At 35.9% G+C, this 15,572-nt stretch overlaps 1 protein-coding gene across 4 annotated transcripts in view; it reads right to left on the reverse strand.

Annotated features, from left to right (window-relative positions):
• LOC110094245 (protease Do-like 5, chloroplastic) overlaps nucleotides 1-8,034 on the reverse strand; it is a 29,335-nt gene extending 21,301 nt beyond the window's left edge. For 3 of the 4 annotated variants that reach the window (XM_020819431.2, XM_020819428.2, XM_020819430.2), the window contains exon 1: nucleotides 7,660-8,033. In XM_020819431.2, coding sequence (XP_020675090.1) covers nucleotides 7,660-7,935 — 276 coding nt within the window. In that variant the 5' untranslated portion in view covers nucleotides 7,936-8,033. Of the gene's footprint in view, nucleotides 1-7,659 lie in introns of all 4 variants that reach the window. The other variant, XM_020819434.2, reaches the window with a different exon arrangement.
• Nucleotides 8,035-15,572: the final 7,538 nt, after the last annotated feature.

The raw sequence follows: 15,572 nt of genomic DNA on the forward strand, positions 1-15,572 counted from the left end.
AAGTCTGTGGTGACCCCTAGATATTTTAGAACTCATATTTATTTAAATTCTAAATTCTGATACAAAATGTCAAACAATTTATCAGAATTTAAAGATATGTAATAGTTGCCACACCAAAAAGTTTTTAGATTAATACTTTGAAAATTTACAAATCCGAATTTACAAGAATTACATCAATTAAATCCTATTTCTAATAGATTGGAAAGGAATGCAAATTACAAAGGAAAATCAAGATTTATGCTTAAAATATTCTATTATGAGTTCAATCCTACTTGATTTAAATCTTAGTTCTAAAAATGTTTGAAAGGCATGTGAATTGCATAAGAAAATCAAGATTACACTTAATATCCATAAATCTAATGAGTTAAATTGAGAGAGAAATGGAATCCCGTGAATGCTAGAGAACATGCGTTGTACATTTTTGTTCACGATTTTTCACTACACAGCCTTGACAGAGAAAGATCATAATGAAGGAAAAGTAGTGACAATGAATCAGTAATCCAACTGCATCGATGACTAAAAACTTAGCAAGCGAGGAATCAGAGATAGATCCTACATCAATGATAGAGCACCAATATGAAATCGAAGTATGTTCTCAAAAGGGACTTCTCTTTTTCTATTTCGTTGTTGATTTTGGGATTGGTTGTGATCATTCAACATCTTGATGGAATTGTCATAGTTTGCTATGCGGATTGCTACATTGATCATGAGGATGTCATGGAGAATCACATTAAAGTTCAGATATGTGTAACTTGGCCGTTGAAGTTTATGTAGCGTGGTTATATTTTTTTATGTTCACATGGCTATTAGCATGTTCAAATAACTCAATCAATGTCTATAGTTGCTCCAAGTTGAGCACATGTCTGAAGAGGTCTTCTAGGAGAACTGAAGTGAGCAACACCTAAGCTATGACATGCTCCAAGTCTTGGACATGGTCTCGTTAAAAGCAATTGGTGAATCAACAAATGGACTCGCAAGGTTCTGATAGGAAATACTTGATTCCAAGTATTTCCTAATCACTTTAGCCAAAGATCTCACAGCAAACTGCTGTCCACAACAGGAAATCAGCCAAAACAGTGGGAAAACACGAGAAAAACGATAGAAACACGAAGTAAGAACTTGTATTTTACTAGAAGAAGAATAAAATAGCAAGATACAATTGATCCTCAATTCGAGAGGAGGATCGTTCTCTCCCAAATCTCTGGCAACGCCAAGAGCCCAAAGAAAACCTAAATCTATGAGATCTCAAATTTCAGCCAAATTCAAGATCCTCAAACCCTAGGAAAATCTACTATTTAATGCATACAAATCAAAAGGAAATCCCTAAACAGTCCCTACATTCAAATTCCCCTCTTAATTTCCCCAAAAAAGGTTCCTATTCGGCTCCCGCAAAGCACGCGGTGCGCGCGGCCTCCGCCCAGGCGAACAGATCGCCTGTTTCGCGACTTGGCCGGTCCCGCCTGGACCGGCTGGACCGGTCCACTGGACCGGTCTAACAGGTTCCTGCTATCTAGCAAGGAAGAACTTAAAAATTCTTCAGCGGCCATTGTGCAGTGAATTGTCACTTAAAGTCTAAGAAATCATTGATGCTACCTAGAGGGCGTGGGAACCACTACAGTGGTGCATCTTTGAAAGTGTTGAAAAGCAAACTACACATAATCGTATCGATGAATGTGAGAAGGAAAAGAGTTTGCTCCAAGTGGGCAACATGGTCAATAGATTTATTTTCCCTATGAGATCTAATGGCTACAGTTTAAACATAAATACGTAAGAATCTAGTGATCACATTTTAAACTTTAGTGAAAGTTGAACATCCACTATTTTTATTGAGAAATGTTGGCAAGCTGCATTTTGTGTTTCATCGATTGATGGGAGAGAAGAGTCTCTGTGGTACTCTCTTCTATGAGGTCTCTACAAGTTATGGATTGTCATTGAAAGAAGTTGGTGCAATAGCTTTTAGACTAGATTGGCAATGCTGACATGGAGAAGAGTTTGAGCCATGCTCTCAAAGGGACTACTCGAGAATAATCATGTAAGAACCATTCAAAGATTTCCTATATCATCTTGGTCAAACAATCCTATATGTAGTTGAGTTACTCAAACGTGACATAATTATTGGGAGGGGGTTAGTGCTCATGATAGTGCATGATTTTGTTCCTTTTCATAGATATTGATCTACGTACAATGCACCTTTTAGGATGTTCAATTCATACTTGTCTGTAGTGTGACATAAAGACCCTGTTATATATTAGGATTGAGCCCAAAAAAGAGAATGAGAGATGTGAGTTTAGAGATTCTATACGATTATTTAGGTATTATAGAGGCCCTAATTGACCCCTTAGAGCATAAAAAATGGGAGAATCAAATTGACACCTAAGAAAACAACGAGAGAAGTTGATATTTGATTGGATAGAATTTTGGTCAAAAAATACAAGTGATGTCAAGCACATGTTCGATCTTTAACCCCCTATTTATTAGTGTATTCTAAGATTGGTGTTACATGATGAGATGCATGAGAATTTTATAAGAAAAGTTCATGAAAGAGACTATATATATATATATATAGTGATTGAGTATGGTTGACTGTCCTCTAATAGGAGAGAACATAAGTAAAGAAGATTTAAGGTAGTAAAAGACAAAGTATATGATGAATCATTTTGTGACTCAAGTCAATGTATTAATCATCTCATCTATACTATTTATTGTACACTTATATTTATAGTATTACATTGCCAATATATGTGGCTGAGAATTGTTTCTTGAATGCTGACGTGTACTGTCTTGATGTCATGCACATGGTCTGTTATTTGTCGGCTAGGATCGTTCGTTCCTTGTTATTCCCTTTCAAGCTGATGGTTTTCATAAACCCTCAGCTTGGCTCTGAGGAGATGATATCTTGGAGTGGAAAGTTGTTTCGTGAAGATGTCGGCGATCTGATCCTGTGTGCTAATCGGTTGAACTCGAATGATATTCGAGTAAATCGGTGTCTTATGAAATGATGATCTATCTCGATGTGTTTCGTTCTTGCATGAAACACCGGGTTATTAGCTAGGGCTATAGTGGAGGTATTATCACAGTGAAGATCCGTCGAATGCAAAATAGGAATTTTGAAGTCTTGTAGTATTTGTCGTAGCCAAATAATATCAGTAATAGCTGTCGCCAGAGCTTTGTATTATGCTTTCGTGGATGATCTAGCTACGGTATGTTGTTTCTTTACACTCTATGAGATCGATGTGAATCCGAGAAATGAACAGTATCCTGAGGTAGACCTTCTTGTCTCTGTGTCTCCTGCCTAGTCTGCGTCTGAGTATGCTGATAGTGTGAGTGGTCGAAGTGAAATAGGTATGTCGTAGTCTTCCGTGCCTTTAATATATCTGAGCAACCGCTTGAGCAGATATGCATGATATGGTTGTGGGTTATACATGTGTTGACAAAGTAGATTTACATGAAATGCAATGTCTAGTCTTGTTATGGTTAGGTATTGAAGTGATCCAGTTATTTGTCTGTATGTGTGTGGGTCTGTGAGAATGGGATCAGGAGTTATATTTTGTGATGGTTTAGTGCATGATGGGTTGGAAGTAAAAATTTTGCGTATTGGGTTTGAGACAGAAAAAGGGAGTTTTTGTGTGTAGTTATTTTGATGCCAAGAAAGTTGTTTGTTGTGCCTAAGTGTTTCATAGAAAAGGTGTTTTGCAACTTCAATATGATGTTGGATATGAGTGATGAGTTGTTACCCGTGAGTAAGATGTTGTCTACGTATGTTAATATGTATGCCTATGAGTCTTCTTGTGAGAGTATCAGTAGTGAGGGATCAGCCTTGCTTGGTTGAAATCCTATTTATTATAGAAATGTTGAGAATGTTGTGAACCATTGGTCTTGATATCTGTTTTAGTCCATATATTACCTTGTGAAGCCATCATACATGCTCTGGATATTCTTTATATTCATAGCCTTGGGGCTGTCCCATATATATTATGTCCGTCAGTTTTCTGTGTAGAAAAGCATTAGTCACGTCTAACTGTTAAACTTCATAATTTTTGTTGAATGCAATAGTAAGTAGCATTCGGATGGTTGAAAATTTCGCTACTGGACTAAATATTTCCAGATAGTTGATTCCATATTGTTGCCTGTGTCCCTGAGCTACCAGTCATGCCTTGTATCTAGCAATTGATCCATCAGAATGAAATTTGGTTTTGTATGTCCATTTGCAACCAAGAATGGGAGTGTTTTTCGGTGGTGAAACTAGAGACATGTTGCTTGCTGCTGTAATGCAAGAAATTCTGTTGCCATTGCTTGTCTCTAGTGTTGGTATTTGGATGCTTCTTGGTATGTAGATCTAGGTTGTTTTGATTTTGGGAATTTTGATGTAACATGTTTAGTATGATTTTTAGTTTGAGTGAGCCGGTTTTGAACCTTGTTACCATTGGGTGTGTTGCTATTGATGGTGGTATGGGTGGCTGGGGTGTGGGTTATATCGACTGGGGAGTGGGCTGTATCGGTTGGGGTGTGGACTGTATCGGCTGTGGTGCTATTAATGGTGGTATGAATGGCTGAGATGTGTTTGATGTGTGGTTCTCATTATGAACATCTGAATGGGTATTTCGTGTTTGTTGTACACTGTGTGGTAGGTGTAAGAAGGTAAGGGTTATTTGAGATGTTGGAAGTTGTTGAGGTTGATTTGTTAATTTTTGCAAAGGGAAAAATGTGTTCATGGAATGTTACATGTCTTGATATGGTAATGTGGTTGGTATGTGGGTTCAAGCATTTGTATCATTTGCGTGATGTTGAGTATCCCAAAAAAATACATGGGGTGGCTCGTGGGGTTACTTTGTGTCTGTTGTGTGGAGGTATCCAGGGGAAGCATTCACAACCAAAAGTTCTCAAAATTGAGTAGTCTGGATTTTTGTGATAGAGCAGCTGGTATAGAGTATTGTTGTAAGTCGTGTGAGAGGGCATCCTGTTGATCAGATATGATGTCGTAAGAATTGAATCTGGCCAATATGAATATGGCACTGATGCCGTGTTTATCATAGTTCTTATTGTTTCAATATGATGTCTATGCTTCCTTTCAGCTGTACCGTTCTATTCGGGCATGTATGGGCATGATATTTGATGTATGATGCCCTGCTTTTGTAGTAATTTTGTAGCATTCTATTTATATATTCCGTTCCCCCATCTGATCTGAATCGTTTCAATTTATGAGGGATTTGTTTTTCTATCATTGTGTGAAACATGATGAAAATTTCTGGCACTTCAGATTTTGACTTTATGCGAAAAACCCATGTGAACCGAGAATAATCATCTATTAAAATGAGGTAGTAACGAAATCCTTGATATGATGTAATTGGGTCTGGACCCCATACATATGAGTGTATGAGTTCTAATGGAACTTTAGAATGTGAAGCAGCAATAGGAAATTGTAACTTGTGACATTTAGCCACTTTACATGCTATACATATGATAGTGGATGTAGGTATTTTCAAGTTGTGGTTGGTGTTGGAGATGATTGCCATGGTTCTAATGTTGGGATGTCTAAGTCTGTTATGCCATGTGGTTGCAACTTGGTGAATGGAAGTGAGTATTGGTTTGGGAGTACATGAAGATGTTGGTATTGTATAAAGTCCATTATGACTTGGACCCTGAAGCAAGATTTAGTTTGTCTTGATGTCCTTGACAATAAAACCAGATTCATCAAATGATATGTTGATGTTGCTATCTTTGGTTAGATTATATATCGAAAGAAGTTTGTGAGAGAGATTTGGAATGTGAAAAATCTGGGATAATAGTAACTTACGATTGGGGGTTGGTAAAAGATCAGCTCCTGTGTGAGCACTGGGAATGGCACTGTCGTCTCCAATTTGTATGGTGTCTGTTCCATTATACGGTATGGGATCTCCTAATGTGAGATTGTTGATATCATTTGTGAGGAAAGATGTTGCACCGGAATCCAGATACTAATCTAGATTTTGATTGTCATTAGTGGCAGTAAGAGCTGTGTTGTCTTTTGGTGGTGGGGGAATGTAATTGCTATTGAATCTGTGCCAACAGTTGTTTGCTGAATGACCTTTCTTATTGCAGATTTGACATTGCTGTGCCTGTTGGTTTCTTGTTCGAACATTCTGGTAATTGTATCTACCTCTTCCTCTTCTTCCCCTGCCTCTATTTGTATATAGTGTTGTATTTTGATCTGAGGGATTGTATTGTCGTGCTGCTTCGGCATTGTGGTTAAGATCCTCACTGATTAGAAAGGCATATAAATCATCAAGGCTTATTGATTGTACCATTATATGAATGGTTCTCTTGAATGACTGATATGCTGAAGGTAAGCCATTCAATGTATATAAAATGATATCTTCTTTGTCAATATTAGCTCCTACTGCTGCGATTTTGTCCACTAGTGTCTTGATTCATTTAGATATTCTGCCATGGTTTGTTGCTTCAAGGAAACGTTGTGTAATTCATTTTTAAGCTGAATTACTCTAGATCTATTTGATGCTTGTAATCTCCTTTCAATGGTAGTCCATATTGCAACTGATGATTCGAGATGAAGAACATAGGGTAAAATGGCTGGAGATATGGTAGAACAAATTGTGGCTGCAAGGTTTTGATCAATCAAAACCCATTCTGTGTATCTCGGATTGATGATTGTTGATCCTTCATTGGATTGCTGGAGGCGATTTGGTGGTGAGTTGTTAGAATCGACAAAACTATAGAATCCATTTGCTCATAACAATTTTGTGATTTGGGATTTCCATATGTGATAGTTATCGTTTGATAACTGGGTGAGAACTATATTTCTGATATTTGAAATGATGAATTTCAAAGTTGCAGGTATAATGCAGGTATCTATGGTTGATTCGGATGTTGAATTTGCAGTTTGAGAAGAAGAAGATTGAGCCATAAAGATGACTTACTTCTTTTGACCTTGTATGAAAGATCTTGACTCTGATACCATAAAGAAGATTTAAGGTAGTAAAAGACAAAGTATACGATGAATCATCTCGTGACTCAAGTCAATGTATTAATCATCTCATCTATACTATTTACTGTACACTTATATTTATAGTATTACATTGCCAATATATGTGGCTGATAATGAATCATAGTATGTGGGTGAGAATTGTTTCTTGAATGCTGACATGTATTGTCTTGATGTCATGCACGTGGTCTATTATTTGTTGGCTAGGATCGTTCATTCCTTGTTAATAAGGCAAGATAACTTGGTGAGTTCTGCACACAAGAACACCTTAGTTGACTTTGACAAGTACTCTTAGATGACTAGCTATATTAAAAGAAGACAATATAAAAAAAGTAAAATACACATACAATACTGAAATGATATATTAGAATTATATTAATGAGTATTTAAGAATAATTAAGTAATAGATATGAAGAGCTAATAGATAATTTACGGTTCTTTAATACTAATCTATTTTCTATAATTAATCTCCATTGGAAGCTAAATGAAATAAACAATCCCCCTTTGATCTGATATTCTTCCTCCTCCATCTACTTTTTCTCTCAACCATGCTTTTTTGGAGTTTCCGGCAAGCTACAATCGCAGTTTATCCCTGTATCCTCCGAAGTCGTATCACATACCCTAGTAAGAGTTGAAAATATGAGACATGGAGGGCTGGAGGGAGAGGAGAAGAGGGTCACCTGAAAGATCCGTACGACTCTTTCGTCTTCTTCTTGGGGCTCGTCCGTCTCTACGGCTTTTGCGAACTGACACTGAGGGAGGAATTGGAGAAGAGAAGAGGTGAGAGAAGACGCAAGTAGAAGAGCTGCTCTCCTTGTAGGTAAAGGAAAATTGAATCTTTTGTTGGTGGGAGGAGAAGAACAAGAGGCAGAGCAAAGAACCGCTGATATCCTTGGTCTTGTAGTTGCAGTTGCATTTGCTCGAGGGAAAGCTGGGAATTGGAAAGAAGCAAGCATTTTTGCTCCGTTCGGACGCGTTTTAGTCGCAGATTGAAGTGGGTTGTCCGCTCAATTTGGCCACACAAGTTTGAGTCGGTGCTTTGCAGAGAGAAATCTTCAAAATCGTATATATATATATATATATATATATATCGGATAAAATAAAAAAATTTAAATTATTGTTCAATAATACTCAAAATTAAAAAAGGGCCTCTTATTTTATTTCTTAGATAATATTTTTTTAAAAAAATTATGATAAAAATACGCTTAATTTTACTGTATAGTATTTAAAGAGGTGGCTTTCATAAGCATTACATAAAGTTCTAATATATGTCATAAAATCAATAAATACTTTAAAATTTATTGAAACGCTGAATGGACTCTTATTTAGCACATCTTTAAAGACAGATTGATATTATCAATGAAATATTGAAGTTATTTTCAATTATTAATTTGAGTAGGTTCAAATAATGTACTTAAAATATAATTTTTAAAATTTTAATGAAACAATTGAAACTTATTGAATACGTAATTGACTCTTCTTTGACACATCTTTGAAAATGTTTGATTTGATCAATGAAGCTTTTAATTTGAACATGTTGAATAAGATACGTATAAAACTAATGTGTTAGAGTAATATGTCGAGTACTAATAACAAGAGTGCTATAATCTAAAATATAATCGAATAAGGTCTAATAAGATAGTATAATCACAATAGTTATAGCATTCACAATTCTATGAACTAATTTAAAAACTCATCCATATTTAATAAACTAAACTATAAATTCAACCACTTCATACATAACATCCACATCATCCATATTACATAATTCACTAATTTATTAAGAAAATAATTTGCATGTGTTGCATCCTAGAACATTCATGGCAGTAGAGAGATATAGAGTTTAGGGTCCAAGCTTTGTACAAAGATCCAGTGCACATATGGATAAGAGAGAGAGGTGCAAGAGTCATAAGTGACACACTAATATTTTTACGTAAAAAACCCTAAAAAGGGGGAAAACTATATGGTCTAGCCTAGCTAAAATGATTCTACTAGTGTTTATTTTTTTTACAAATGAGGCCCTTCCTTGGGGGGAAGGCCTTGGCTTTATGTAGCAAATATACAACATATAGAGCACATGACATGGTGGGAATTAGAAGAATATTTTGATATGAGAGTTGTTCCCAAGAGAGTGTTGGCATATTTGTTTAGTCAGTAGGACCATAGTCAGGAGACAGTAGTTTGAGGGATCATAGTCAGCAGGCGACAATGATCAGAGGGACTATAGTCAGTGGGCAACATTGGTTAGAGGGACTATAATGGGTAGGTGACGGAGGTCGGAGGGACCCTAGTTGGAAAGAGATGGAGGTCAGAGAGATCATAGTCGGCAAGCAATGGTGGTCAAAGGGACTGTAGTAGGCAGATGATGGAGGTCGGAAGGATTATAGTTTAAGAGTGAGGTGGTTGGAGGAATTGTAGTCGGCGTGCGATGAAGGTCGAAGGGACTGTAGTCGACGGACGATGGTCTGTTGGATGGACCGTAGTCTATGGATGGAAGAGGTCGAAGGGACCATTGTCGATGGGAGAAGGTGGTTAGAGGAATCATAGTTGTCGAGCGACTGAGATCAGAGGGATCATAGTTAGTGAGTGATGGTGGTCAGAGGGATTGTAGTCAATAAGCAATGGAGGTTGGAGGGACCGTAGTTAGCGAGCGATGATGGTCGAAGGAACCATAGTGACAGGCGACTTTGGTAAGAGTGATCACAGTCGACGGACGACTATGGTCGGAGAGACAATAGTCGACGGGTTGCCCTGGTTGGAGGGACCATAGTCAATGGGCAAAAGAAGTTGAATGGACCATAGTTTGCAGTTGATAGTGGTTGGAGGAGCTGTAGTAGATTATTGAAAAAGTTGGAGGGACCGTAGTCGGTGGACATTGGTGGTTAAACGGACCGTAGTTGGCAGGCGCCAGTGGTCAAACGGATCGTAGTCGGCTGGTGATGGAGGTTAGAGGGACCATAGTGGGCAGACGATGGTGATTGGAGGGACAATAGTCAATAAGAGATGGAGGTTGGACAGGTCATAGTCGATGGGTGACAAATGTTAGAAGGGTCAAAATTAAGCAATGATGATCAGTGGAACTGTAGTTAATACATGATGAAGGTGTAAGTGGTGTATCAATGGTAGCTGGCAGAAGTTAAAAGATGGTCGATGGTAGCCAGGTGGAGGTCTGACGATAGTTTGTGGTTGGGTGGAGGTTCAATAGTGATCGATGGATGAACGGTGGTCCGAGAATGGGTGGCCGCAAGATAATAGTCCAACGAGGGTTAGCTATTGGGTGGTGGTCTGGTAGTGGTGTTTAGGTAGAATTTTAGGTTGGGTTCATCTCATTGAGTCACTCAATTTGATAATAAGTTTGTTGAAATTTAAGTTTAGATTGTCTCAAATTTAATTTTGAAAGTTTTCAACTTGGATATGCCTCGAGATTTTTGCTCGTCAAGGCAATTTTGTGGTGTTGTATTAGTTATCCCATATTTTTGAACATTGAGGTCTTCTATATATATATATATAACGCTTTTCAAACTGTTGTAATATAAAATAGTACTTTTATGATAATTACAATATACGACCGCTTCCTTACATCAACATGGACGTCCTCTCAAGGCCATAAACCAAGTAAAATATTATTGTTCATAATTTTTGTAGGTCCAAAAATACCCTTGATCATAATTTTTACATGTCTCAAAGTTCACACATTGATTCAAATAAAAAAATATAATAAAATTGAGCTACCAAACTATTAAAATTGCTTTAATTTGATTATAGAGGCTTTATTAGGCTCTATAGATTCTAAAATTGAGCTGAGAATATTAGAAAATGGACATGAAAATCCCAAAATGTCTGAATCGAATTGTCAAGGCCAAAAATTGGGCCTTTTCCTATTTAGCTGCTTAAATGGCTAGTAGATAAACCAGCAGCTAGATGCTTAGATGGGACCCGCACGTGCTGCTACCGCGGACTAGTGTCCCTTCAGAAGTTTCAAGATTTTTTTAGAGGTGGCAATTTGTGTCCTCTGACCGGACGTAGAGCTATGTTCGGCCACCAATAACATGTCGCCACATGCTATTACTCTTTACCGCACGGCCCGACAACTTGACCCGGACCGGAACCCGGGAATGCTATGTTCGCGATTTTCTCAGTATTGCTCGGTATTTGCTCGGTATTGCTTTGCAAAAATGAGAAATACCGCTATGTGAAGACAAATATCATGCAAATATTGAGTTGTACCGAGTTTTTCTACAACTCAGTATTTGCTCAGGATTTGCTCGGTATTGCTAGGGATTTGCTCGGTATTGCTAGAAAAAACTAGGTACAACTCGATATTTACTCGGTATTGCTAGGTATTTGCTCGGTATTGCTTGTTATTGGTTATTACCGAGCAAAATTGATCAATACCTAGCAATACTGAGCAATCTTGGGTCCGTTCCAGGTCGGGTTGTCGGGGGGCGCGGTAAATAAAGAAAACGCGTACGTTCACCGGACCAAATAAAAGTTCCTCTTTGAGGCAGCAACTGTGCTAACATTTTATGGCAGACTCTTTTTTAATTTTCCTTTTTTAAGTTTTAAAAATGAAAATTACTATTTTTGGCTTAAAAATCATGAAAAATTAAAAAAAAATAAAAAATTGAAATATTTTTTTTCTCAATTTTTCGCCAAGAAGTTTATAAATGCCCCCTTAGGAGTTAGGGAGTGAAAGCTCAATTCGGGTTGTAAAACTGACTTGAACTATCTAAGGCACACCAAGTGGCGGGCGTGAATATGTGTTTTAAAATTTTCTTTTTAAAAATAATTTTCTTTTTAAAATGATGTTTAAACAAAAATGCAAGTGGATACAATATCAAAAACAAAATGAAATTTCTATGTTTTGGATTGAACATAAAATATTATTGTTTTTTTTTTATTTTCATAAATTTGTTTTTATATTATTTTTCTCACAAAAATAATCCTAAGCTATCACAATGTTATCATCATATATTTTAAGAAAATAATATATGGGAAATAAAAATATGTGAAATAAAAGTGTGAAATAAAAAGAGCGAGCACACAAAAAATTTTAAAGTGGATCGATCAAACCTTGACCTACCTCCACTACGCGGAATCATCCTCTCAGGGTATTGCACTAAACCTTTAGTGACTCTCCTTTAGCTCCAAAAATATGATGGAAAAGCCCTTATAAAATCACTTCCACCCTTCCATAGTATGGCTAAGAACTAGAATCCTTTTTCATCCTCCTAGTGAGGCAAAGACCCTGAATCCTTTTCATCCTCTTAGTGAGGTAGAGATCCTGGTGATCTTCGGCCTTGAATACTTTCTCCCCAAAGCAACCCAAAAGATAAACAAAGACACTTAGAGGAACAAAGGTAGAAGCTTACTTGGAGAAACCATGTGAATCCGCTCACACTACTTCTCCCTCTCATACAACTTCTCCTTCTCCCTCTCCAAACTCGAAGACCTCGCAAGCACTCTCATAGAAATATCTCAATAGTAAAAAGTATCACAAAATCTAATTAGAGAGCTTTATATGAGGCTTCAAAAAAATCTTAAATTTTCAATTCTTTCATTTATGATTATACAATATGATCGAGAATCATATAATAAGATTATGTCATTTCATCTTGTTAGTATTATATGATGAATATGGATCTATATGACTATTTCAAATACTTGAACTAATCATACAATACTAAAAGTTTGAAAATGATGCTAAGCCTAAGTGAACTTGTTCCTAGGCACACTAATATGAAAGCAATACTTTCATTTTGATGGGGAAGCTAATTAACTTGCAAACAATTATAATTATGGTGATTATATTATAATAATCATAAAAAATATTGAATATTATTTTTACCAAGCAGTTATTATAGAAATAAAGTGCAAAAAAGTAAAATACAAGAATAAACATATTAGATATTTGTAGCGGTTCGATCAGCCTTAACCTATGTCCACTCCCTATGGTCCTTCTCTCAAGGTATTGCATTATCACTATAGTGTCTCTCCTTTATCCCTCATAGCTAGGCAATCCCTTATAAAATCTCTTTAACTAACCAGGTGCGGTAGAGGACCCTAATCATTTTCACACTCCTAATGAGGCAGAGAACCTTGAATCCTTTTCACCCTCCTAGTAAGGTAGATAACCTAGAAACTTTTTTACCCTCCTGGTGAGGCAGAGAACCTGGAATTCTTTTCACCCTCCAGGTGAGGTAATGAACTTGGAATCACTTTCATCTTCCTTGGTGCAGTGGAGTAGTCGGGTCCTTTATCACCAAAGTGAACTTCTTCCCTAAAAACTTCCCTCAAGATAAATCTTACTGTATGGAGGAAATGATGTGCAAGTTCATTGGAGCAACCATGTGGAACTTTCTCTCACACTCCCTTGAAACCCACAAGGATCTTCTCCCTCTTTCACAAACTTCACCCTTTCTCTCCCTAGCTCAAGACTCTCTTCAAGCATTCTTCAAAAGATATAACTCAGTGAATGACAAAAAGAATCTTGAAAAGTCTTATAGAAAACTTAAATAAAGGATTTTAAGAAACCATAATAACTTAAATCTATTGACCTGATCATACAGTATGATCCCAGATCATATGGTACAATTAGTTTAAAATATCCTTATTATTTTTGTACGAAGAGTAAGAAACTCTAAGATCATTTCAATTAATTGAGTTGATCATCCAGTACGATATGATCATCATCTAGTATGATTAGTACAATCAAATTGGATTATTATCATGTATGATTGGTGACGATAAAATATTATCCCATGTAGGAATCGGGTCGTATATTATGATTAGTCGCAATCGTCCTGTATAATATGATTGGATTAATTAATCTAAATTTGATCCCTAATTATATGATTAAATTAGGCAAGATTTAATTACATCATATAATACAATACCTTTCATATAGTATAATTAGTACATAATTTTTATTTCAAAATATCGCCTAAATAATAATTGGCGGCTAAAATCATGATTTCAATTAATCATCTTATACGATCAAGATCATCTAGTATGATTAGTTCAAATAGCAATAATTATAAAATTATCCAATTTAATAAATTTTTGAATAGATGATCATACAATATAAGTTATATCGTATAGTACGATTAGTTCAAAAAATTACTTTTCTAATTTTTCTCTTTACCTCATTCGCAATAAGTGTGTGAGTGCATGGTCACCAGGCTAGCATACATCTTTACAGGACTTGACTTAAGGAATTAAAAAATACATAAATGAATTTTATAGACTCTTTTAGCATACCCTATTCTACCCAATCTTGAGCCCTAAATATTCATTAACTTGTGCATGATGTACCTGAAATGTTAGTACACATAATAATAAACATGGAGTATAAACACTAGGAGACATAAAGATACCATCAGTAATATTTATTATTATCAAAACCATAAAATCGGAAGCCCGAGTTGCAATAAGTATGAAATCAAGGGTCGTATAGTATGATTAGTTTAATTGAATAAGATTTTCATATAGAACAATCAATTGAGATTAATTATCACCCTAGGAACAAAATGGATCATATAATATGATGCAGACCATCATACAGTTTGATCATAAGTGTCAATTAATCCTAATTTGATTGCCTAATTATGAGATTAGATTAGGTAAGATTTAATGACATCGTATAGTTTGATAGGGATCATATGATATAAATAGTTCAAACTTTGTAAATTTAAATATTACTTAATTTGTGATTGGTGTTAGGGGTTTTAAGTTCTATTGATCATCATGTATCATTGAGATAATATAATATGATTAATACATATAGATAATCTTAATTAAATATTCTAAATAATCCTTGGTTTACTAAAATTTTATAGTATGATCTTCACAAAATTAAAATATTTAATGGTCCTCCCTAGTGCGAGTGTGCTTGGTTGATAAGTTGGCATGCACCTTTTATAGGACTTTTGACTCAAGAAGTATAAAATAAATAAATAAAAAAATAAACTCTTACAAAAATATCAAATATATTATACCCAGTATTGAGTCGAGCCTTTTGTACGGTGTTTGACGTACCTAAAATATTAGTGTGTATAAAATAAATATCCAATTAATATTAGGAGGACTAAACTAAAAACCTAATAATATTTATTGTCATCAAAATTATAAGCTCCAGATCATAGATTTCCACAGGGAGAGGGTGCATAGTTTGGAGGTTTTAGGTGACAATCAAGACTAGCAAAGGCGGTCAAGACCCTATACTTTTATGCATGCTCCAGTTTTTCCCTGATGGGTGAAAAACTATCAAACAAAAGTTTAAATACTGGTTACAGTAATGTTTAAGACCTGGTACTCTTACATAGGTTTCAATTCTACCACGATGGGAGAAAAATTATTTGACAAGTGTTTAAATACTAATAGCCATGGCAATTAAGGCCATGTACTTTTACAGAGGCTCTAGTACTTCCTCAGTGGAGGAAAAATTATCCGGCAAGAGTTAAATACTAGTAGAAATGAAAATCAAGACTAGGCACTTTGATGTAGACTCCAGTTCTCCCCCGATGGAAGAAAACTATCCCATAGGAGTTTAAATATTGATAGTGATGATCAAGACCCAATACTCTTCTATAGG

Source organism: Dendrobium catenatum, unplaced genomic scaffold (genome assembly GCF_001605985.2).
Source record: "Dendrobium catenatum unplaced genomic scaffold, ASM160598v2 fragScaff_scaffold_372, whole genome shotgun sequence".
Classification (NCBI taxonomy): domain Eukaryota; kingdom Viridiplantae; phylum Streptophyta; class Magnoliopsida; order Asparagales; family Orchidaceae; genus Dendrobium; species Dendrobium catenatum.